At 40.2% G+C, this 23,148-nt stretch overlaps 1 protein-coding gene and 1 non-coding gene across 2 annotated transcripts in view; one reads left to right on the forward strand and one right to left on the reverse strand.

Annotated features, from left to right (window-relative positions):
* Positions 1 to 715: 715 nt before the first annotated feature.
* On the reverse strand, positions 716 to 789 carry Trnaa-agc (transfer RNA alanine (anticodon AGC)). Its single transcript has one exon. It is a non-coding gene; the product is annotated as a tRNA-Ala (tRNA).
* Positions 790 to 13,999: 13,210 nt separating this feature from the next.
* The window catches only part of Niban1 (niban apoptosis regulator 1), a 137,503-nt gene continuing 128,354 nt past the window's right edge, over positions 14,000 to 23,148 (forward strand). Inside the window, exon 1 of the mRNA XM_047521382.1 lies at positions 14,000 to 14,195. Within this exon, the coding sequence (XP_047377338.1) occupies positions 14,141 to 14,195 (55 nt within the window). The 5' untranslated portion in view covers positions 14,000 to 14,140. The remainder of the gene's footprint in view (positions 14,196 to 23,148) is intronic.

Genomic DNA, 23,148 nt, shown 5'->3' on the forward strand with positions numbered 1-23,148 from the left:
AGCCTGGGCAACTTAGTGAGACCCTGCCTCAAAATACAATTAAAAGGGCTGGGGAGATACCTCAGTGATAGAGCACCCCTGGGTTCAATCCCCAGTACCTAAACCAAACCCAAACAAGGAAACCAAACACACCACATACACACCTTATTGGGACTAATCTAAAGATAGATATTGCAACACAATCTGGACACAAGCTAAGAACTGAAAAGAAAATCCAAGGGGATCCCTGAAATCAGCGCTTCTGAGGGTATAAAGTTGCAGCACTTTGTCTTCTCCTGATTTAAAGACAACCTCAGTATTTTCATACAGCTATAACTCACAAGGACTTCTAAAATTAAAATGACTCACAATTAATTTTATTTTTAAGATGTTCAATCTATTTGTACTATAATTAGAGTTTGAAAGATTCCAAAGCGTATTTCAGATTTACATTTTTGAATAAATGCTGTTACAGACTCCTATTTGCTTCAATCTTCTTAATACTAGTTTATTTTTGATCTGTTACAAATAATGTAGTTACTGTAGCAGTCAAGAGTTCTCCATAGAAACTAATAGGCTGTGAGAGTGGGCAACTTCATTTACAAGTCCTGGGACTGGAGAGTCCACAGGAGTGAAACCAGGAGAGAGAAGCAGCTGGAGCAAAAAGAGCTAGGATGTGCAAGAGCGAAGTCTCCAAATAGTGGGGCCAGATAGAGCACCTGCCTATTGTTTCTTTTGCAGTGCTGGGGATTGAACCCAGGGCCTTGTGCTTGCTAGGCAAGCACTCTACCAACTGAGCTATCTCCCAGCCCTGCCTGTTTTTTCTGACTGGCCCATGTTGGTATATTTTCCTCAAATACTTAAAAGATATCACTGCAACTTATGACTAAAAACAAATGATAAAGAAAAATCTTCTGATTATAGAATATCCTATCTCTGTGAAAAGATGAATGGTTTATGGGATTGCAGGGGTTGGCAAATCTGAAATAGTCAGGCCTGCAAACTGGAGACTCAGGCAACAGTTGATGTTGCCATCTTGAATCTGAAAATCTGGGGGCAAGCCAAGCAGCCTGGAAAAACTCAGGGAAGAATTCTGTATTACAGTCTTTTTTTGTGGTGCTGGGGATTGAACTCAGGGCCTTAGTGCTTGTGAGGCGAGCACTCTACCAACTGAGCTATCTCCCCAGCCCATGTATTACGGTCTTGAAGCAGAATTCTTTCTTTTCCAGGAATCCTCAGTTTTGGTATGAAGTCTTGAACTGACTGAATAAAGTCCACCCACAGTATTGAGGGGAGTCTCCTTTATTTAAAGTCAATTGATTATAGATGTTTATCACATCTACAAAATACCTTCATGTTACTTATTATGTAAGACCCTATATGTGTGTTGGGGTCCAGGCATGTCATTTCTCTTGTCTGCTAAAAAATTGTTACTCTAATTTAAAAAATATCTTCAGATTATCTCAATCAACACATAAAACTGAATCATCACACTCTAGTGGATATATTTATTAGCAGAGGATAACATAAAGCAGTAGTGTATTCATCCAATGTATCTATGCCCACAAAAGTACTGGATGGTAAATCAAAGAGATGTCTAACAAGGTAGGTCCTAGTAGAATTCCTGACTACCTGGGTGCAAGTTAGCTGCAGTAGGAACTTTATAGTGATGTTATTAGAAAAGAGATCAGAAATATGTATAGAACCATTGCTGTGTGAGTTATTTTTACCTTTACCTGCAATTCAGCCTTGGAACATTTACTTGAGGAAGATTGCACATTTTAAACTTCAGTAGGTAGAATTCAGGCTATGGAGCTACCATTTCAGTTAGTTTTTTTTTTTTTTAATCACTGTGACCGAAAGACCTGGCAAGAACAATGTAGAGGAAGAAAAGTTTATCTGAATCTCAGTCCATAGTTGTCTGACTCCAGAGCTCTAGGCCCAAAGTGAGGCAGAACATCATGGTGGAAAGGTGTGGCAGAGGAAAGCAGCTCAGGCAGGACGTGGCCACCAGGAAGCACAGAGAGAGAGAGAGAGAGAGAGAGAGAGAGAGAGAGAGAGAGAGAGCGCACCCCCTCACCAGGGATAAAGGTATGGCCCCAGTGACCTACCTCCTCCAGCTACACCCTACCTGACTACATTTACCATTCAGTTAATCCATTCAAATGGATGCTCTGATTAGCTTTATGCTCTCATATCCCAGTTATTTCTTCTCTAACTTTTTTGCATTGTCTCACACATGAGCTTTTGGGGGATACATCAAATCTAAACAATAACAGGTATAGACTGAATGTTATAATTTTCTAATTTCCATAACTGAATAGATTGTACGCATACTTTAGAAGATAATTCTTCCTTAGCTATAAAATAGAAATAATCTCTACCTTATATTGTTGAGAATAGAAAATGCATTAAAGTGTCTATACATGCCCAGTACACTGTAGGTACTCAATAAATGTTTTAGTCACCCTTCCTTCAATAGTTCTCAGAAGGGCAGCTGGAGAGAAACCTCAAGCTCATGGAAAGGGTAAGCAGATGAACCTCTTTTTGTCTGTGAACTTTCCATGAACCTTCAGTGTCTCGTCCTTTCTTTTGTATGTCCATTCATTCATTCATTCATTCATCCATCTATTCATACAATTGTCCTTCACTGATGATGTCATGCTTCAGACATGGTGACAGATACTGAGGACACAACTCTGACTGCTCACTGGGGTCCTTGTCCTCAGGGGGCTCACAGAACATGATAGGTGACCAGGATCACTCACACATAAGACCAGATAGAATGGAAAGGGGTGCCTTCAGGGTTCTACTAATGCTTTCGCATGTAATTATCAAAAGGATAATAAAAATCCAGTAGATATAATACAGCTTAAAAATACAGCATGTTAAAGTGAAAAGTAAGAACAGTAGCTGATAAAATGTCTTAATGATAAAATGTGTGTCAGTGATCATTGTTGGTGTTTGTAATATCCGTCCTTATGTTGTAGTTACATGCCTTATCTTTTTCTCTTTCATTGCTGGGGATTGTACCTATTATGTATCATTTTGAATAACCAACTTGAACAGCTTCTACTTTAAAATTTGTTACTTTGATAATCACACCAAATTAGGAATGGTGATAATTGACTTCCTCTGAGTGGAAACTTCTGTCCTTCAGTCCTCGGAATGACTTTAGAATTCTCATCTTGGGAAATGGGAAAACGAAGAGTTCGAAGCAGGAAACCTAATGCCAGAGCCTGTCCTTTTAATCACTATCTTGTAGGGGAAAAATTTAAATGTCACAACATGCTGAGACCTTACCTTGTGTGTGTGTGTGTGTGTGCGCACACGTGTGTGTGATCACATTTTATTTAATTTTATTTTTTTGCATGTTGCAAAAAAATATGCAATACCCTTATCTGGTTCAAGATTTTAAAGATACAAATGGGTATTCAGTGAAAAAGCTCTGTGTAATAGTTTCTCTAGCTACCTATTCTCCCTCCCCTAGAAAACCAATAAACTTTTATGCATATATTAATTTCTCCAAGTTTTGCACTAATGGTGGGCTACTATGTGACCCTATTCTCTTAAAAAATGTATCCTAGAGAACTTTCTGTATTTTTAGTTTTTCTACATTATAACACAAAATGCCTCCTCATTCTCTTTTCATGTTTGCCTAGTAGTATATTGTTTGGATGTTAAAATTTACTTACTTGGGCTGTGGTTATGCTCAGTGGTTACAGCTCAGTGGTTATAGCACTTGCCTAATGTGTGAGGCACTGGGTTTGATCCTCAGCACCACATAAAAATAAATAGATAAAAATAAAGATATTGTGTCCATCTATAATTTTTAAAAATCCTTTAAAAATTTTACTTCCTTAGTCTGTTCACTATTAATGAACATTTAAGTTTCCAAAAATTTATTTTTACAAAAATAATTTTGTGTTCCTCAGATTATAAGTATGTAACAATAGATTAGTTTCCTTGTTTAATCTGTACAGTGTTTTAAAATTTATGATCTTGAACATATAATACACTTAAATGTTTATAAATATATTCTATAAGAAAGTGTACATGTTTTACAAAGATTTTTTTTTCCCCTTCTTGTCTGTTCCCCAGCCTTCCTGCTATAGGAAACCAATGTTACTAGTTTCTTATATATTGTTCCAGAGATATTTCTCCATATCCTCCTACTCTTTTTTTCTTTTGTTGGTGGTGCTGGGGATTGAACCCAGGGTCTTGTGCAAGTTAGGCAAGTACTCTACCAACTGAGCTATATCCCCAGTCCCTATATCCTCCTTTATACAAGTCTTAGCATGCTATGTATATTGCATCTTGCCTTTTAAACTTGATACTAAATCATGAAAGATCTTTCTATAGTAGGACATAAAGGAATTTTTTCTTTTTTTTTTAAAATAGCTACATAGTATTTATATTCAATTTTGTGATCACACCATTATTTTAACAACATTTTAACCAACCCCTTGATGGACTTTTTCCTGGACTTTCAATCTTTGGCTTTTATAAAGAGTGCCACAAAGAATAACCTTATACAAGTGCCTTTTTACTAGTATACAAATAGCTGCATAGGATACACCCCTAACCTGGTTTGCCGCTCTGAGGGGGAAGCGATACTTGTTATGTTGATGAATACCACCAAACTGCCCTTCAGTTGTATCAATTTACACCCTCAACAGTAATGTATGAGAAGACCATCGCCCTAGACGTTCCCTAGGAGAGGATGTGAATGAAGACATACTCTCTCAGTGTAGTTTTAAAGTGGCAGTCTCAATTTAAGAGTAAGTTGAACATCTTTTTGCATATTTAAGAGTCATGTGGTTTTCAATGTACCCAGTCAATATCCTTTAACATTTTCTATTTTGGTGGTTGTGTTTTTTAATAGACTCGAGGGAACTCTGTGTTTGAAAAATGAGCCCTTCGTCTCTGTTTCAAATCACAACTTTTCCCACTTCATATTTGTCTTTCGACGTGTTATATGTCTTAATGAAGGATTTTTAATGTTTTTTGTAGACTTGCCCATCTTCCTGTGTTAGTCAGCTTTGCTTCACTGTGACCAAAATACCTGACAAGAACAACTTAGAGGAGGGAAAGTTTATTCTGGCTTGTGATTCCAATTCATGGTTGGTGGAGCCCATTACTCTGGGCCCGAGTGGGACAGAATGTCATGGTGGGAGTGATGGAGGAGGGGTACTTACCTCATGGCAGACTGGAAGCAGAGAGGGAAGTGGGGAAGGGCCACAGGGAAGAGGCACCCTTCCAGGGCACCAATGACCCACCTCCTCCAGCCACGCCCCACCTGCCTACAGTGACCATTCAGTTACTCCATTCAAACTAGAATGGACTGCTTAGGTTACAGCTCTCACCATCCATCCATTCATTTCCTCTCTGAACATTCCTGCATTTACATGGGAGTTGTTGGATACCTCATATCCAACCGTAACACTTCCTTTTTATGGTTTCTAGGTTGGTTGGTTTTTGAATATTTTATTATGTTGCTAAGTAAATTGACATCTTTGAAACAAATCAGAGCTCTTAAAAACTTTGCAGGAAGTCAAAAAGAATATGATGGACATAGGTAAGCATGACCTCCCCTCTTCTCTGCCTGTTTTCTCCTCCTTTTATTCTCTTTGAAGTGCTATAACTGTTTTTCTCTCCATCGAACACATCAAGCTCATTCCCTCTCAGAAGCTTTGCTCTTGTCTTTGGAATATTCTTCCTCCTACTTTTGTGTGACCATCTCTTTCTCACTCACCCGCTGCTCACATCAGAGTTCTGCACTGGGTAATTTACCTAAATCACGTGGGTCTCCCTCCATCTCCTGTCATTCTCCAGACACCATTCTTCATTAGTATTTTCTAGCATCATTTATCAGGACCCCAAATGATCTTATTTTTTTCATTTACATGTTTTGTCGTCACTAGAATATAAGCCCCTTGAAGATCAGACTTTGCTCTCCAGTATCTTCATTCTCTGAAACATGCCAGATATTTATTAGGTAAGGGGCACCCGATAGATGTTTATTAACTGTCTACCATCTTTATCTCTGTTGTGTGCAGCTGATTTATCTCTTTTGTTCTTTGTTCCTTCACTATTAGGATGAAGAAGCTTGAAAAAAGGTCACTTGAAATTCCCTCTGATTTGGTGCCCTTGACTGTGCCCTAGAACCTAGAGCAACTACAGAAAGAAACTTGTTGTGCCAAAGATCTTTATACCTACTGTAGAACACTCATTCATTAAGCACACATTTATTGAGTGTTCTGCTGCACATTAGAAATGACCCATATCCATTAAGATAAAATTGCAGCTGTCTCAAAAAACAGACAAAAATCAACCCACACACACAAATGAACACTGACAACTCAGGAGTTTGATGCTATTCTTGCTCTCCAGCAGGTTCTCTGCTGATCCTTTTATGACAATTTTCTCAACATCGCTTAGTTTATGTATACTGGGTTACTTCTAAATTAAAGTTATTATAACTCTTATGGTAGCTCATTTTCAAGAATTTGAAGATTAAGTTGTAAAATCTATATGGCTATAACTTCAATAATACCATGTAAAGCATGGCCATTAATGCTGTAGGTTTTCTGTTAATCTGATTTAATTCTAATCCAATGTCTGCTATGCTTCTTCATTTAAATGCATCATGACTTGAGCTAAATTTAGAATTATTTGAATCTAATTAGAAAAAAGAATAAAATGAGGGTAAGATGGGACTCTATCTATATCTATATATATATCCACATCATGGTATAAAGCAGGATTCCTAATTATTTTGCCAAAATTCAAGTCAGATGCTTTTAAATCTAAATCGGAATTAGTATATATGTATAGTCAATTATTAATCAAATGCCTAGAATAAGTCCAAACTGACTATAAAGAATGATAAATTACTGAGCAAAGTCAACTGTCATACATAGTAACTGCCATTTGTTGGCATGTGCTGCAAATCATTTATGGAAAATGTCTGCTTTTATTTGCTTTAATCAACTGTATAAAAATATAATATAGCTATGGAATATCTTAATCTTGCATACAAGCAAGTCTTATTTTTGTCAAAATGGTTTTGGTTGGGAAAGAAGACAGAAATCCACTTTAAATTTGCTTAACAAACAAAAGCAAGGAGAATTTATGGTTTCATATGACTGGGTGAGCCAGGACTCAAATAATGAGATGCCGTCAGAGAATTCTTTCCTTTCAATGAGAGTTTCTCTTTCCAATGGACAAATGTCCACTTAGCAGCTCAAGATTCATATCCTACCAGTTTATCAACCCAGGAGAACCCCCATCTTCTTCAATAACTGCAATACGGATATCCCAGGCAAGATCCTTGTTGGCCTGGTTTTGAAATAAGCTAGCAGAGTGTGTTTTAAAGGGCCCCATGCTTCTAGATTACACTTTCCTTCTTCTCCTTCAAACATAATTCTGGCTGATCCTAGTTCAATTTTAGGTGGAATGCAATCTGATTACATGGATTCACCTTAAGGTATGCAATATAATTGCTTTATCAGCTGTAACCTAAATGAATGGAAAATTGGTACAATGTCATAAATGGGAAAAAGAATTTAAGTGGGGTAGATAAAGATAGCTTTAAACAGGTACAGTACAGTAAGTCATGCCAAAGGAGGGGGGCGATATTCTTTCCATACACACGCTGTGAACATCTCTACCCCACTCTCCACACCATTTGGGAGAATAAATATTCAGAGGTATATGGGAGTGGGGAATATTATGGTAAGGGTCTGCCCTCAGTCAAGAAAAAGGGACACGTGATGGGTCATCAAAAAGCAATAATAAGCTAGATGCATTAGTGCACACCTGTAATCCCTGCTACTCCAGAGGCTGAGGTAGGAGGACCTCAAGTTTGAGGCTAGCCTGGACAACCTAGCAAGACCCTTTCTCAAAATAAAATATAAAAATGGACTGGGGATGTAGGTCAGTGGTGAAGCAACCCTGGGTTAAATCCTGAGAGAGAGAGGGAGAGAGAGAAGAACAAAAATGGGACTTTACAGAGTACTTTCAAATTCATGTCAAAAAAATTCATGTGAAAATGTGTATTACACACAGTGAGTACAAGCTTGGACTGTAAAATGATAGACGTAAACCCCAGGAAAAGGTGTGTTCTAGAAGGGCAATTCATTTGAAAAGAAGATTTATTTTAGTACTTGTAAGAAATAGATGAGTAATACTAAGTGACTGATAAACTGAGGGACGTACAGTCAGGCCAATCCGGTTTGGACGCCAGGCGGTGTTATTTACCCTCACTGCCAGGTAGCCCTGGTCCCGCACGGAGTATCACTAGTGGTCCAGCAGGTGGCGCTCTTTCCTAGTACTGTGCACTAGTACTGAACGTAGTGTCCCCCCAACCCCCACAGCACAAGGTAGTTCAGAACTTTGCCTCCTAAAGAACCTGTAGAATTCTGGTTGTCTTTGGCAACGATATGGCTATAGTTTTTTACAAAGGCAAGTGTGCTGGTCTTTGACAGATTTGAAGTTGTGTGCCTACACCTTTAAATTTCTCTTTGGTCTAAAATTTGTCATTCTTAGTTCTATGCCTTTATTGGTTTCTACCAAAGCACTTGCACTTCTACTTGTGTCTAAGGTCTTATGCAATGCTAGAGGTCCACATAAAATTGTGAGGACTCATATTTGAAAAGTGCATTGAAGGAACATTTCTCAACTTAAAAAAAAAAAAGATGACTTATTTTTTGTTGTCTGTTTTTAGTTATACTAGGAACACAAATTACTTTTTAAAAATAAAATCCTGTGCTTATATTCCTAAATGAACTAACATTTGATTATCTACTGTTATATTTTGTACTAATACATCTCTTTTAATCCTGCAGCAACGAACATATTTTAGATTTTTTATCTGTACATTACAATTATACATGATAGTGGGATTTGTTGTTCTGCATTCCTCATGCACATAACAGAATTCGATCAATTTCACCCCCTCATACCTCCTCTTTGTCTCCCCTCCTCCCTTTTCTGGTCCTTTTCCTCGACTGGTCTCTCTTCTATATTCATGAGATCCTTCCCTCTTTTTTCTCGTTAGCTTCTACATATGAGAGAAAACATGATTCTTGACTTTCTGATTCTTGCTTATTTTACTTAATATAAAGTTCTCAAGTTCTGTCCATTTTCCTGCAAATGACATACTTTTGTTCTTCCTTATGGCCGAGTAGATTGTGTGTATACACAATTTCTGTATCTGTTCATCTGCTGACGGACATCTAGGCTATTTCCATAGCATCCTGACTTTAATTCTTTAGGATAAATACCGAGGAGTGGTATAGCTGGGTCATATGTGGTTCCATTCTTAGTCTCCTGAGGAATCTCCATACTGATTTCCATAGTAGTGCAAATTTACAATCCTACCAATAGTGTGTAAGTGTTCCTCCCCCCACCTCCTCTCCAGCATTTATTATTATTTGTATTCTTGATTTTTCAACTCTTATTTATTTTATTTTTGTGATATCAGGTGTTATGGTTTGGATGTGAGGTGTCCCTCAAAAGCTCATGTGAGACAATGCAAAGAGGTTTGGAGAAAAAATGATTGGGTCACAGCCTTAAGCTAATTAGTGAATTAATCCCTGACAGGATTAACTGAGTAGTAGCTGGAGGCAGGTGGGGTGTGACCAGAGGAAGTGGTTTGTTGAGGGTGTGGTATGGGGTATATATTTGTATCTGGAGAGTGGAGTCTCTCTCTCTGCATCCTGATCACCATGTGAGCTGCTTCCCTCTGCCACACTCTTCCACCATGATGTCCTTGCCTCACTTTGAGCCCTGAGGACCTGAGGAATGGAGCCTGCTGTCTGTGGACTGAGCCCTCAAATAAACTTCTCCTCCTCTACAGTTGTTCTGGTCTGGTCCTTTAGTCACAGCTGTGAAAAAGCTGAAGAAAACATCAGGGATCAAACCCAGGGTCTTGCACACCACTGAGCTACACCCCAGCCCAGTCTGTCCTTTTTTCTAATAAAAGTTTATATCCACTGGATCTCTTGCAACTTCCTCTCTGAGAATGGTTGATGAGCAGAAGTTGGATTCCATTTTCTACATGTACCCTCTGGAAAAAATTTTATTCAGTTCAGTTTTCTACAGTTCGTACTGTACTGTGAAACAAAATAAAGATTTAAGATAAAAGAAGCACATTCAGGGGTTAAAACAATGAATTCTGGAGCTGGAGCAGACAAGTCCAGGGCTCCAATAACCTTAGATAAATTCCTTACATTTCCTTTTCTTTTTCTTTCTTTCTTTTTCTTTTTGGTACCAGGGATTGAATCCAGGGGCACTTAACCTCTGAGCCACATCCCCAGTCCTATTTTGTATTTTATTTAGAGACGGGGTTTCACTGAATTGCTTAGCACCTCGCTATTGCTGAGACTGACTTTGAACTCTCCATCTTCCTGCCTCAGACTCTCGAGTTGCTGGGATTACAAGCTTGCACCACTATGCCCTGCAAATTCCTTACATTGCTTAATCTTGGTTTCCTCATCTGTTAAATAGTAATAATAATGCTTATCTGCATTAGATTTGTGAAGATTAAATTACATAACTGATGTAACCTACCACATGTACTTACCAATTAATCAAGTAAAGAGTTCCTATTCCTTTATTATAGAACAATATGAGGTTCTCAGGGAAGTACAAAGTCTGAGACCATCCCTGCTCTGTAGTTGGTTAAATACCCCAAGAAACAGATGTTCCCACTCAAATGAGAACACAACTAACAAGCTCATAATTCTCCTTGCAAGGGAATCCCCAAATACATATACTTTAAGGTATTAAATGGCTATTAAACTAATTTTGTCCTTAAAAAGTTTATCTAAATGGGCGAATTTTACGGTATGTGAATTATATGTCAATGCAGATGTTAAAGTCATTATTTTGGTGAATGATATAACCTGAAAGAAGTGGTCATAAGAGTATTTTAATACAAAATATGCTGATACAGTATGGAAATGAACATTGCATAGAAGATTTTCTAAACTAGCTGATTTGAGTCACATGAAATTCAATCTGGTTCCTAAAGTTATTGAATTGCTTGGAGACTCACTTTTAATGTGTGATTAATAAAATGATGCCCACATAGGACTTGCAAATATTAAATACTATGACTAAAATAATGAATTCTTTAATTTTTCCTATAAACCATTGGGAGAAAAGGAATTTTATTTGTTTGGGGAAGAAAACGCAGCAGTTTCTTTCTTAATGCAACACAATGATTTTCGAGATCCAATTAACATTTCACTTTCTCTGGAAAATTGCTTCCTTGGTCACTCCTGCCCTCACTGATGATAATCTTGTGCTCTCAATGCTCATGGGAATGTGAGGCATTTTGCAGGCCTGATCAAATTGGATTCTGTCAACAGCTCATGAAGTAAGTGTTATTAGTTCCACTTAACTGATGAAGTTAAGTGCCATGGTTTGGATCTGGGATGTCTCCCAAAGGTTCATGTATTGAAGGGTTGGTCCCAGATCCACATGTGGTGGAACTTTTAGGAGGTCGGGTCTAGTGGAAGGAGGTTGGGTCCTTGGGGGTGTGCCTTTGATGGGAATATTTGGGTCCCAGCACCTTCTTTCTTTTTGCTTCCTGGCAGCCGTAGGTGAGCCGCTCCTCTGCCACACACTCCTGCCATGATGTAGTGTGCTTCCACATTCCCAAAGGAACGGAAAGGCAATGGAACCATGAGATCATGGTCTGACACCTCTGAAATTGTGAGCCAAAATAACCTTCTTTTCTCAAAGTTGATTACCTCAGGTATTTTGTCACAGTGATAGAAAGCTGATTAACACAACAGGCAAGTTAAGCAACTTGTCCAGGTCATCTGGCAAGTTAATTGTTCAAAGCTGGAGCTGTCAGGCTATAAACCTGTTAATACTACACCATACAAATGCTTTCTTGTACCTTATTCTGTATGTCAATGCCAACATAAGGAAAGAATGGTAGATTGGAATAATCAGTCTTTTCTCAGAGAATTCCTAAAGAAGAGGTGATAAGGTAAAAGTATACTTTTATCGGGAGATCCCAATTCGTTTTCTTCAGCAATAATAATTTTCTGAGACACAATTACAGCAAATTATGTAATGAAAGAGGTTACTTTTATTATATAAAGTGAGAACATACACTTCATTTTAAGCAAAACTAGAACTTTGACAACATTGACAGAAGGGCTGAACACTGAATAGTTTAAACCATTGAGTAGGTATCTGGACATGCTCTTTATTCATTGAGAACACAGTATTTGATGAGTCCAGAGTCTTAATGTTTTATATTTAATTCATTCATTTCTTCAGTGATTATGTATTGAGCACCTATTACATGCCAGGTGCTGATCTAGACATCTGAGATGTATCAGAAGACATAATAGACAAAAATATCTGCCCTTAGAGAAAATAAAAATGAAAAAAGAAAACGTGTTTAAAAAAAACCCAGGAAAGATCAATGACAAAGAAAATTCCTTACTTCATGGAATTTATATATCAATAGGGGAATATATGTTAGATGATGCTAAATGATACGAATAAAAACAAAGGAAAGGCTAGTGTTTAGCCCTAAATTTAGACAGGGAAGCAAGGAAAGCCTCTCAGAGATATTAGCATTTAAGTGGAAACTTGCAAGAAGGGAGAGATTTAGAGAGTAACCCGTGGGACTCTCTGGGACACAATCATTCTAGGCGCAGGAAGAGCATGTGCAAAGGCCCTGGGCTTGATGTATCACAGAAAAAGCTAGAAGGCCCATGTGACTGGGGCAGAGAGAGGAGGGAGGCGGGCAGGGGTGGGTGAGGTCAGAGAGGAAGCCAGGTCTAGGCTGTGATAAGTGGAGGGCATGGGAATGGTTGGGAATGGTTGGGTATTGGACGTATTCTGCAAGTAAGACCCACAGGGTTAGTTGATGGATTGGAAGGAGGGGAGTAAGAGATCTGGTGTGAGATGTGAGAAATATCTGCGTTCAAGTGCTTGCTGATGAACTTCAGAGGCCAGGGCGGAGAGCCCCCAGAGTCCTTCTCAGGCTTGGTTGTGGTGTATGCAGACCGTTTGACCTGGAGGTTAAGTCAACAGGAGCTGCTAACATCTGACTGCTAAGTATAGGATGAAGTCCTGGTGACCCCTCTGCCACGCTGATCTGGTTTGGGAGAGGCAGCCAAGTCAAACAGCAGTTGTGGGAAAAGAACAAGGGCCCTTTCTAACGACCCACTTTCAATTTGATAAGGAGAGGACAAACCTAAAGGTCTTGTCTAATCTTCCATCTGGTTTTAGGAAGTTTTAGGGCTGGGAGTATAAGCCTCAGCCTTAGTTCTTCCTTAGATTTGAACAGTTCTCTCTCCTTCTCCCCTTTCGTTGTCCACCCTATCCTTGGCCCAACTTCTCAGCTGCAGGAAGAGATCCTCACTACAGGTTCTCATGCTCCAGTGGGCAGAGGAACTCCCTGGAGGGCCTACCCCACTGAGCTACACCCCCGCCCCCTTCTTTTATTTTGAGGCAGAGTCCAACTAAGTCGTCCAGGTTGGCCTCTAACCTGCGGTCCTCCTGCCTCAGCCTCCTGAGTACCTGGGATTACAGGCGTGTGCCACTGTACATGCTTCCTTGGGACAGATCGCGGGGTCCCACTCCCAGAAGTTTTAATTAGAGTGAAGTGTATGTATGTGTTTGGGGGGTGGAGAGGATGGTGCTGAGGTTCTCAGGTGGGCCTTGAGAACCGATGCTTCTACAAGATGGGGTGCAAACAAGGGAATCTTGACTTCCACCTAGTGCGAGATGAGTGGGGAAGGTTCCAGCTCAGGGAGGTTTACAGTCCACCGGGAAATGACCCTCTAAGATGTCTCCGGGCTGCCCCCAAACTGGTAAAAACGAGTGAAACTCGGGGAGGAGAAGGAGCGGGACTTCCCTCAGGGTCAGACAGCCCGGGAGCCGAGAAGAGAGGCGAGGGCGGGAAGACAGGCCGGGCCGGCCCCCAGATCCTCAGAGGGCGCGGACCTGGAGGAGGCGCCCCAGAAGGCGACGCCTCTCGGAGGAAGTTTGCCCTTTAATTACAGAGCCCGGTTCCCGTCGCATCAGCCTTCGGAGCAAGCCGTGCGCACCGTCCTGAGCGGCCAGTTCTGTCCCGGGCGCGGGCTGGGAAGTCCCGGCGCTCTGCACGCTCCGCACAGCCACCATGGGCGGCTCGGCCTCCAGCCAGCTGGACGAGGGCAAGTGCGCCTACATCCGAGGTACGCCCGCCTGCCGGGGCCCTGGGGCCAGCCGGGTCGCGGCCGCCCACCTGCGCGGCTCCAGGGGCGGGTCCCCACCTCCCGGCCAGGCTTCCTATTATAGGCACGAGCGCAGCTTCGCGGCTCACCGCCTGGGTGGGGACCCAGGGTGGCGATGGCTTGGGACGCGCCGCCGGACGCTGGGGAGGGACGCAGGTGCAGGATGCCGGGAGGGGATGCCGCTCCCCTGCTCCGCCCGCCTGGGTGTCCGTTCGGTCCCCCGCGAAAACACCTGGCCTTCTGGTACCTGGAGCTGGATTTAGTTCTGAGCGGTTCTGAACTTGGCCGCAGAGAACAGAGCGGGGATGCCCCTGGCGCTCGGAGATTTCCCTGGGGATTCCCGGCCGCCAGGCAGACTTTCCGCCGATGTCACTTTGGCCCGGCTTGGTAAAATGAGGGTCGCCACAGCTTCACTTGAACTTCATCGGCGCTGGCAGGATCATTTCATCGCAGAAAAGACAGTGTCGCTAAGTTCCCGGGTTGTAGGGTTCCCTTCCCTTCCCAGAGACGGGGGCAAGCAAATGAGGAACCTGGGCAGGTTTTGTAAGAGTTGCTAAAGTTATAGATGGAGAGGAGCTCATTTGGGGAGATCGTCTGAGATAAAGTGACTCAGAAAAGAGCCAGAGGCAGAAGAAACCAGAAACCAAACTGAACCCAAACGGCAGGAAGTGATGAGTCTTTATCTCCTGATGTATTTGCCCTCAACCACTACCAAACGTTCGGGGATCTTGTAGATTTAGGGGTGTGTGTGTGTGGGGGGGGTGTATTTTCTGTCTTCAGAAATTCTTTTAAAACTAGGTATAACACCCTTAAGTTTTACCTTAATTCTTCCCAATACCTCTGTCTGGTCCTTGAACTTTTTCTTAAGAGAAACACACTTATTTGGTGTTCTTGTTCCTTTTTTGTTTTCTGTGGGCACCACGTTTAAAACCGTTTTAAAAGGATATCAGATCAGGGCACTTGAAGGGCAGTGTACTGTAATTGATTTTCCAGATTCCTGCTCTGGCGCTTTTGAAGGTAGAAGATCATCAACAATTGGTACTGTCAAGGAATAAAAAGTGATCACATAACCCTTTGCTGTTGTTTATTAAAGGGGGCAAACGATGGGTGTTTTGTTTAGCTAAACTAAGCCCGCCTGGAGAGTTTAGCAGCTTGCTTGTTTTCACCAGTATGTAGCGCAGAAAGATGTAGCAGAACCCATAAAGAAGGACTTGTATTTGGTTCTTAGCAACATTATGTTTATGGCATTTATAAGAGTTTGTTTCACTGGCAAGTTCCAAGGCACCTGAAGTTGAAACAAAGCTATGTATACTAATCATCTGAAATTCAGCAATAGGAACATAAACATACTTGAAGACTTCAATATCATGAGAGTCGTGGTGACTGATGCAGGTATCACACTCATGTAAGAACATATTTCCTCCTTTATTCAGAAATAAATCATTACACATACAAAATGTTCAGGGTGCTTTTGAAGGACTTGTAATGGATGCATTTGGAGGAGTAAAACTGTAACAGATTACGTGACCGCCGGGTTTAATTTTATCTCCTCTTTCTGTATTTGGGAGGGACTTTCAAGGTATGTGTCATGGGGGAGGGGAGAAAAGAGTTAAAGTCAGAATACCTCCAGAGAAAATGAGACATGGCTTCATGTGAGATCACTAGTCTTGCCAAAAGAGAAAGGAACTGGAAAATGCATGGTGTTGTGAATTGTTCTTGCATGAGCAAATGCAGATCATGGGGCTGAGAGTTCTTGGTGGTTTTGAAGCCTCTGGTCCCTGAACAAAACCATAACCCTGTTTTTACCCCTTTGCCCATCCTGTAGCCTATAAACATTCTCAAGCTTTGATTTAGTTGTAGGCAAAACAATGGGAGGTATGACTGCAAAGTTTAAATACAATTTTATGAACTGTTTCTCCTACAGAAGCCACCAGTGAAATATGAATTTGAAAGCTCCTGTAGCCCAGGCAATAACTTTGTTTCAAGCCAGATACATTTTGTTAATATAGAGAATGACTCGTCCACATATTTTGAGTTTTGTTAACTTTAGTTTGAATGTTTTAAGCATCTGCACTTCCAATATGCTAATGACTCAATCTGTGTGTTTCCTTTTAGACAAATCATTTAACAGCTGCAGTTTGCATTGTGTGCCTTAAAACTTTGTGTTCATTGTGACCTGTGTCACGTGATTGTTTTGAAAACACATCATTTATTCGAATTTAGTCAGTGTCTAGGTAAAGAGATATCAGAAGAAGAAGTTACTTCATTTCTGAAATGAAATTAAGAAGTTACTTCATTTCTGAAAGTGTCAGTTTTGAAGATGAGGATACCTATGTTTCTTAAAATGGACTAAATTTTAGTATGGTTTCTAGAAGACTTTCGGTACCTTCCCATAATACGATGTTTCTATTAATAAATAATTCTGAGACCAATTTGTCTTCAAAGTCCTTATTAGCCTTTAGTGATGCTTTTAGCACTAATCTACAAGGATTTTCCTTTTGTGAGGAACAAAGCTCATCCAATCCAGACATTAATGGTCAATTTAAGGTGTTTTTCTCTTTTTATGCCTCATTTTTTTCCTTTCAAAACTTTTGACATGGCTAATGTTCAACTTCAGCTAAAAACAAAACAAACAAAAACAAAACAAAACAAAATAAAAAACACAGACTCCCAAACTACAATCGGTTTTCCTGTTTAAAGCAATGATTTTATTTCCTTTTAAAAATTACTATTGAATTTTTAATGAATCAAAAAGAAAACAAACCTGAAACTCTCCCATGTAAGAAGTCCTGTAGAAGGTCATGGAAGTACTGGAAAATCAGTGTTTCCACTGAGAATGGTGACACACAGGAGCTGGGTGGGGCTGGGGGACCCTTTTAGGCCTGCTACCTGCCAGTACTTAGGAAAATCATTTTTTTTTCTTTAATTTACTACTCCACAGCCCGTAAAGGGCCCAGGGGCTTATTTTGAAATGTTTATCAATGATTTGACGCTTCTAAAGTAAGAATTGAGTTTCAGCTTAAAAACAGCTCACATTTCTCTCAGGGTACTGCTCCCATATTGACACCAGTGGTCAACTCGGGTGACTTTAAGCTGATAAGTGTCTGAGATGAAGGCTCACCTGGCTAAGTAGAGCATGGGGAGAGCTGTAGCTGTTTGTAGTCTATCCAATCTTCATGCGTACTTCTAGCCACACTTTTGCTGCTTCTTCTGTGTAATTTGTTGATGGGAGATGGGTATAAGAACTGGTCTGATTTATCGAGATAATTCTTATGATAGTGACGGTAGAGTCCGAGTTATCTGACAAGTAGTGGCAGCTTGCTGTGATGGAAATGTTAGGATATGGAGTATGGTAGACGGTGCCAGATGCCAACCCAGCCTCCTTTCCCGTTCCTCTTTCTAACAGAACCCCATTTGACCCTGTGTTGGAGAGCCTAGCCCCTTTATGGTCCCTGAAGGGTGGGTGCTGCTTGGTTTGGACCTCAGTGCACTTGCACGTGATGTATGAGCTGCTGTTTTTGTCTTGATGAACGGAAGCCAGCTAGCTTAAAGACAAAGTCATTACAGTCATTACTGGACAGAGGTTATACGTGGAGCTCTGCAAACCTGAGGGAGCTTCTCTGGCTTTTCATAATTGGTCAAAATATTAATTTTATTATTTCCATTTTTATTGGTACAGTATCATTATACATAATGGTGGGATCATTGCTACCTATTTGTACACGCCCACAATATAACAGTATAATTTGGTCAATATCATTCCCCAATATTTCCCTTTCCCTTTCCTCCTCTTAGGGGAGCTTCTCAAAGGGAAGCTAGAGTCCAGTATGCTTTGCTCATAGCCTGCTTGTACTACCCCTGGGTTTTTCCTGTTATGTGAGATACCAAACTCCCCCTGAGCTGGGGTAGTAAAGACTGCTGATTACCTTCAGTATTATTCGCTCCTGCTGTCTTCTATCATGGAAATTCCACATTTTAACTGACCCCATGAACCCCCATAATAAACTTCCAGGTTCCTTTACAACAGATGGGGTGGACTAACTGAGTTTTGGCCAGTGGGATATAAGCACAAGTGTTATATCCTATTTCCAGAAAGTTGACATTGAAAGGGACGGGTGTGGTGTCCTTTGTCCTGTCCCCCGTACTGCTGGGGGGACTGTGAACGTGCCTGCCGCCATCTTGGATCATGAAGCAGCCTTTCAAGGCATTTGTGCAGAGTGAAGTGACGGTGCCAAAGGAGGCCAGGTTCCTGTGGAGTTCACAGAGTAGAACCTCCATAATGAGTTCTGGAGTACTTACCCCTGGACCTTAATAAGAGAGAAATGAGTTTCTGTCTTATTTAAGCCAGTGTTATTTGTATTATTACTGTTATCCACAGAAAACCTTATCTGTTCTTTGTGGCCCAAAGTATCCTAGCCAGTGCACTAAATGCCACCCTATTTTCTCTTTTAAGAAAAATGAATGCAAAGAAAGTAGAAAGCAAATAATGATTATACCATGAGTTTTTGACTTAGGTCCTAATTTATAGAAGTGAGAGAACTCTTCTGAGAAGCAAGGAATTGCAGCTCTTCTGGTGAGAGTTGGGGGATGGGGGAAGAGGAGGGAGAGTGACCAATATATTACTTATATATATATATATTTTAGTTGTTGATGGACCTTTATTTATTTATTTATTCTTATGTGGTGCAGAGGGTCAAACCCAGGGCCTCACACCTGCTAGGCAAGCGCTCTGCCACTGAGCTACAACCCCAGCCCCAATCACTTTATAATTTTATTTTAAAAATGCCTTCAAGCATGCCAAACTATTGATGAAACTACCAGGAGTTTTGAATAAGGAACACTGCTGCAGATTGGGACTTTCCAGGGTTAGCAATTACCTTCTACTTCCTTTGGTCTTCATGAATGGAAACCAAGATTTTGGGAAGGAAAGTTCTTTAGGAAGCACCAAATCTAATGTTGGAAAATCATAAAACTTTTTCTGAGAGTTTTTTTTTTTTTCTTTTTTTTAATGCAATCAAAAGAAAGGAAAGACAGCAGACTGAGACAAGTGAACATTCTCTCCCATACTGTGCAGGAAATAGTGACCTGGGCTCTGTGAATTCTAATACAACCCTTAGTGAGCCCGGTGGGTCTGAGGCTGAATCAAGACCTGGTCTTGATGGAACACTTCCTTCTGCTACAAACTGACGGCGAGGGGACCACACCATCAAGGGTACTCTAGTAATCCTAACTACTAAGGTGACAATAATAATTTTCATTGCTTTATTTTTACTGTGGACTACTGAATGGACTGTAGTTTTACTGTACTGTAATCTTTGGGAAAGTTTGAACTGGAATCACAGGTAGAAGGTACAACAGCAGGAGTGCATTTTAGTAGTAGCAGTAGTTTCTAATTTAATTAAAATAAGTGTACTGTGAAAGTTTTATAAAATATACAGTGGGAATTACAATAGTGAATTTTGAACTCTTAATTGGAAATTAAATTTTTTTTTTTTTGTCAGTAGAGCTAGAAAGAAGCAAAGTCCAGATAACAATTGGCATGGTGAAATGGGAAATGAAATCATAAGTGAAGATAAAGGATGATGGAAAGAATAAAAGCATCGTCCATCTGCTACAGTTTGTTTAAAGCACTTTCTTAAATCATAGGACACAAAGACCGAAGTTCTAAGTTTCAAACTAAAATGCTCTCACACAACCAAACAAAACCCCAAATGCAATGCAGATTTTTGTCCTTTGAAACTGGAAAATTCATTTAAAAAAGAGACTAGCAAATTGTTGCCAGTAAGAAAATGCAAGCCAGCTTTTAAAAATACCCCTTTTTTGGTACTGTGTGTTTTTTCTCACTTGGAGGAGAGAATAAAAGGTTTAGAGATATGAAAGCAATTTATTCAGTTTCACAAATTGCAAGGTCTAAGACCCAATGAAGCTCATATTTCTGTGCTTGATGTTGTATGGAAGAAGTCTATAGGAGTAGAACAAATGACTGGTTTTTGCTAGTAGCCCAGAAGTGATTTTTTTTTAAAAGCCCATAGTCTGAAGGAATTTTGGAAGAAGAAAAAATGTCTCTATGCCAAACCATGTGGATGTTTTTCTTATTCCTTTTAAAAACTATTATTATTTTAAAATAAAACATTGGATCAGAAAACCACACAGAAAAGATGCATAACTTAATGGATCATTATAAGGCAAATATCCGTGTAGACATCACTCAGGTCAAGAAATAGAAAGACCCTCAACGGCCATTGCTGAAGCCTCCATGTGTTGTGTCCCATTCCAGTTCTCGTCCCCTTCGTCGCTCTAAAAATAAACATTATTTGCAGTATTCTCCTGCGCAGCAAACTACTTTAAAGACACTGACTCTATCAGCATATTTATTTGTCCACAAATCTGCTGTCTGGACTGGGTCTATCTGTGTGGTTCTACTCTTCTTTTTGCTGGTGGTCCTTCCTGATTCAGTGGCAGATCAGCTGGAGACTGGACTTAGCTGAGAAGGCTTTCTTTCTCTCCATGTAGTCTTTCTACATGGTTTATCCAGTAGGTTACCAGACTTTTAAAATAGTGGAACAGTGTTTGCAAGAATGCCAAAACGGGCTGGGGAGATAGCTCAGCTGGTAGAGTGCTTGCCTCACAAGCACAAGGCCCTGAGTTCGATCCCCAGTTCTGCAAAAAAAAAAAAAAAAAAAAAAAAAAAAAAAAAGCCAAAGCTTCTGGAAGGTGCTAGGGCTTCTTATGCCCTGGGTCTGGAGGGGCACGACATTACTCTGCCATTGGGTAAAGCAAGTCTCAGAACCAGCCCAGATGCCAGAGGAGGGAACCACACAGACGCATGAGTACAAGGAGGGTGGTGATTTAGGGGCCACCCTAGTCACAGACCACTCATCCTAGATTTATGATAATGACATCCTCAGATTTCCTACGGCTTTGTCACTTGACCATGCCTTTCTAAACACTATAGTCTTATGCTCTTAAAAAACATGTCTTTCAAGTCTCTCTCAATCTATATATTGTTGAAGGATCTGGGCTGTTTAACATGTGATTTTCCACAATGTAGAGTTTGTTCCTAGTGCGGTTCCACCCATTTCTTCTATATTTTCTACAAATAGAGAGATCCAAATAGTTGAGGCCAGATTTGATCCTCAACTTTTTTTTTTTTTAAATCAAGACTACAGGTGTTGCTGTTTTCATTTGATGGCACATAATATTCAGTTGTCTCTTCTTTTGATCTTAGCAGCCATGGATGCTCATTGCCAGGACTTAGTAATTCACTGAGGATTGAAAAATGATTTTTTTTTTGGTACTGGGGTTAAACCCAGGGTTGCTTAAACACTGAACCACATTCCAGCCCTTTATTCATGTTTTATTTTGAGACGAGGTTTTGCTAAGTCCTTAGGACCTCGCTAAGTTGTTAAGGTTGTTCGTGAACTTGCTATCCTCCTGTCTCGGTCTCCCAAGTCTCTGGGATTACAAGCATGCACCACCATATCGGGCTCCAAAAATGCTCTATTCTTTAAGTCTCTTTGTAAAAGAAAGAAAGAAGAAAACATCTTTACCAGCCGCCTGGCTAGTAGACTTCCTGACATCCCATTGATCAGAGTTAGGCACAAATGTCTTCTCAAACCATTGCTGGCAAGAATATGGAAGTATCATGATGTGTTAGACCAATCAAAATTCACCTCTTGAATGGGGCTGGGGCCACTTTTCTGAAGCACATGACTATGGATCATGGATAACTGAACAAAATCAGGTTCATTTATAAGGAAGAAGCATGAATGACTATGGGGTAGGTAAGCAACATTACGAATTTTTATAAATGTCAAGAGGGGAATAAAAATGGAATTGAGATAGAAAAGTGTTGGTAGAGTGGGAAGACAAGACATATGTAAGATACAGTGTTCAGGAGGGTCATTAGTTGCTCTCTGTGTGAAGAACAAAGGGAAGGACATGTTTCCTGACCAATAAATGTTAGTTTAAAGAATGAATGAAAGGAGAAAAAGATTTAAAATCTACAATGGATTTCTTACAAAATACAACAACTATTGAGTTGTGAAGCAAATTCAGGATGTGATGATATGATAATAGAGTAGGAAAGAGTTCTTGCAAATTAAAAATTTGATGCTTAAAATTTTAAAAATATAGTTGGTGCTTTGGAAAATAAAGTCGAGAAACACTTCAGAAAATAGAATACAAGGAAAAAAGATGGAAAATGCACAGGTGTAGTGGTGCATGCTTGTAATTCCAGTGAGTTTGGAGGCTGAGGCAGGAGCAGTACAGCTTCAGGGTCAGACTGAACAACTTAGTGAGACCCTGTCTTAAAAACTTACCAATAGGGCTGGGGAGATAGCTCAGTTGGTAGAGTGCTTGCCTTGTAAGCACAAGGCCCTGGGTTCGATCCCCAGTACCCCAAAAACAACAACAACAACAACAACAAAAAATTACCAATAAAAAGGAAGAGGAGGTAGCTCGGTGGTAGGGTGCCCCTGGGTTCAATCTCTAGTCATAAAAAAAGAAAGAAAGAAAAAAGATGGACAATAGAAAAGGCAATATTTAAAAAGAAAATCCAAGAGTCAATTAACAAATTTTAATATCTGACTAAAGAATAAAGATAAGGGAGAAAGTTATGAAAGAAATAATATAAGACCATTTTCTGGAACAGAAGATCATGTGTCTTTGGATTTATAGGGACAAACAATTCTTGGAACTCAGAGTTGGGAATAGCTCATGCTCCCATCATCCAAAATAGGAAGACCTTGTAACATTGGTCATTGGGCAGAGTCCTCCGTAGTGAGTAGAAATTAACCCTAGACTACGAGGCTTCTCTGGACTCACTCTAATAAAAATTTAAAAGCAAACCTCAAAAGGATCAAACCAATCCCAAGTAACTTAACTGCATGAGTGAACAAAGTCCAAATCTTTA

The sequence above is a fragment of the Sciurus carolinensis genome, chromosome 12, assembly GCF_902686445.1.
Source record: "Sciurus carolinensis chromosome 12, mSciCar1.2, whole genome shotgun sequence".
Classification (NCBI taxonomy): domain Eukaryota; kingdom Metazoa; phylum Chordata; class Mammalia; order Rodentia; family Sciuridae; genus Sciurus; species Sciurus carolinensis.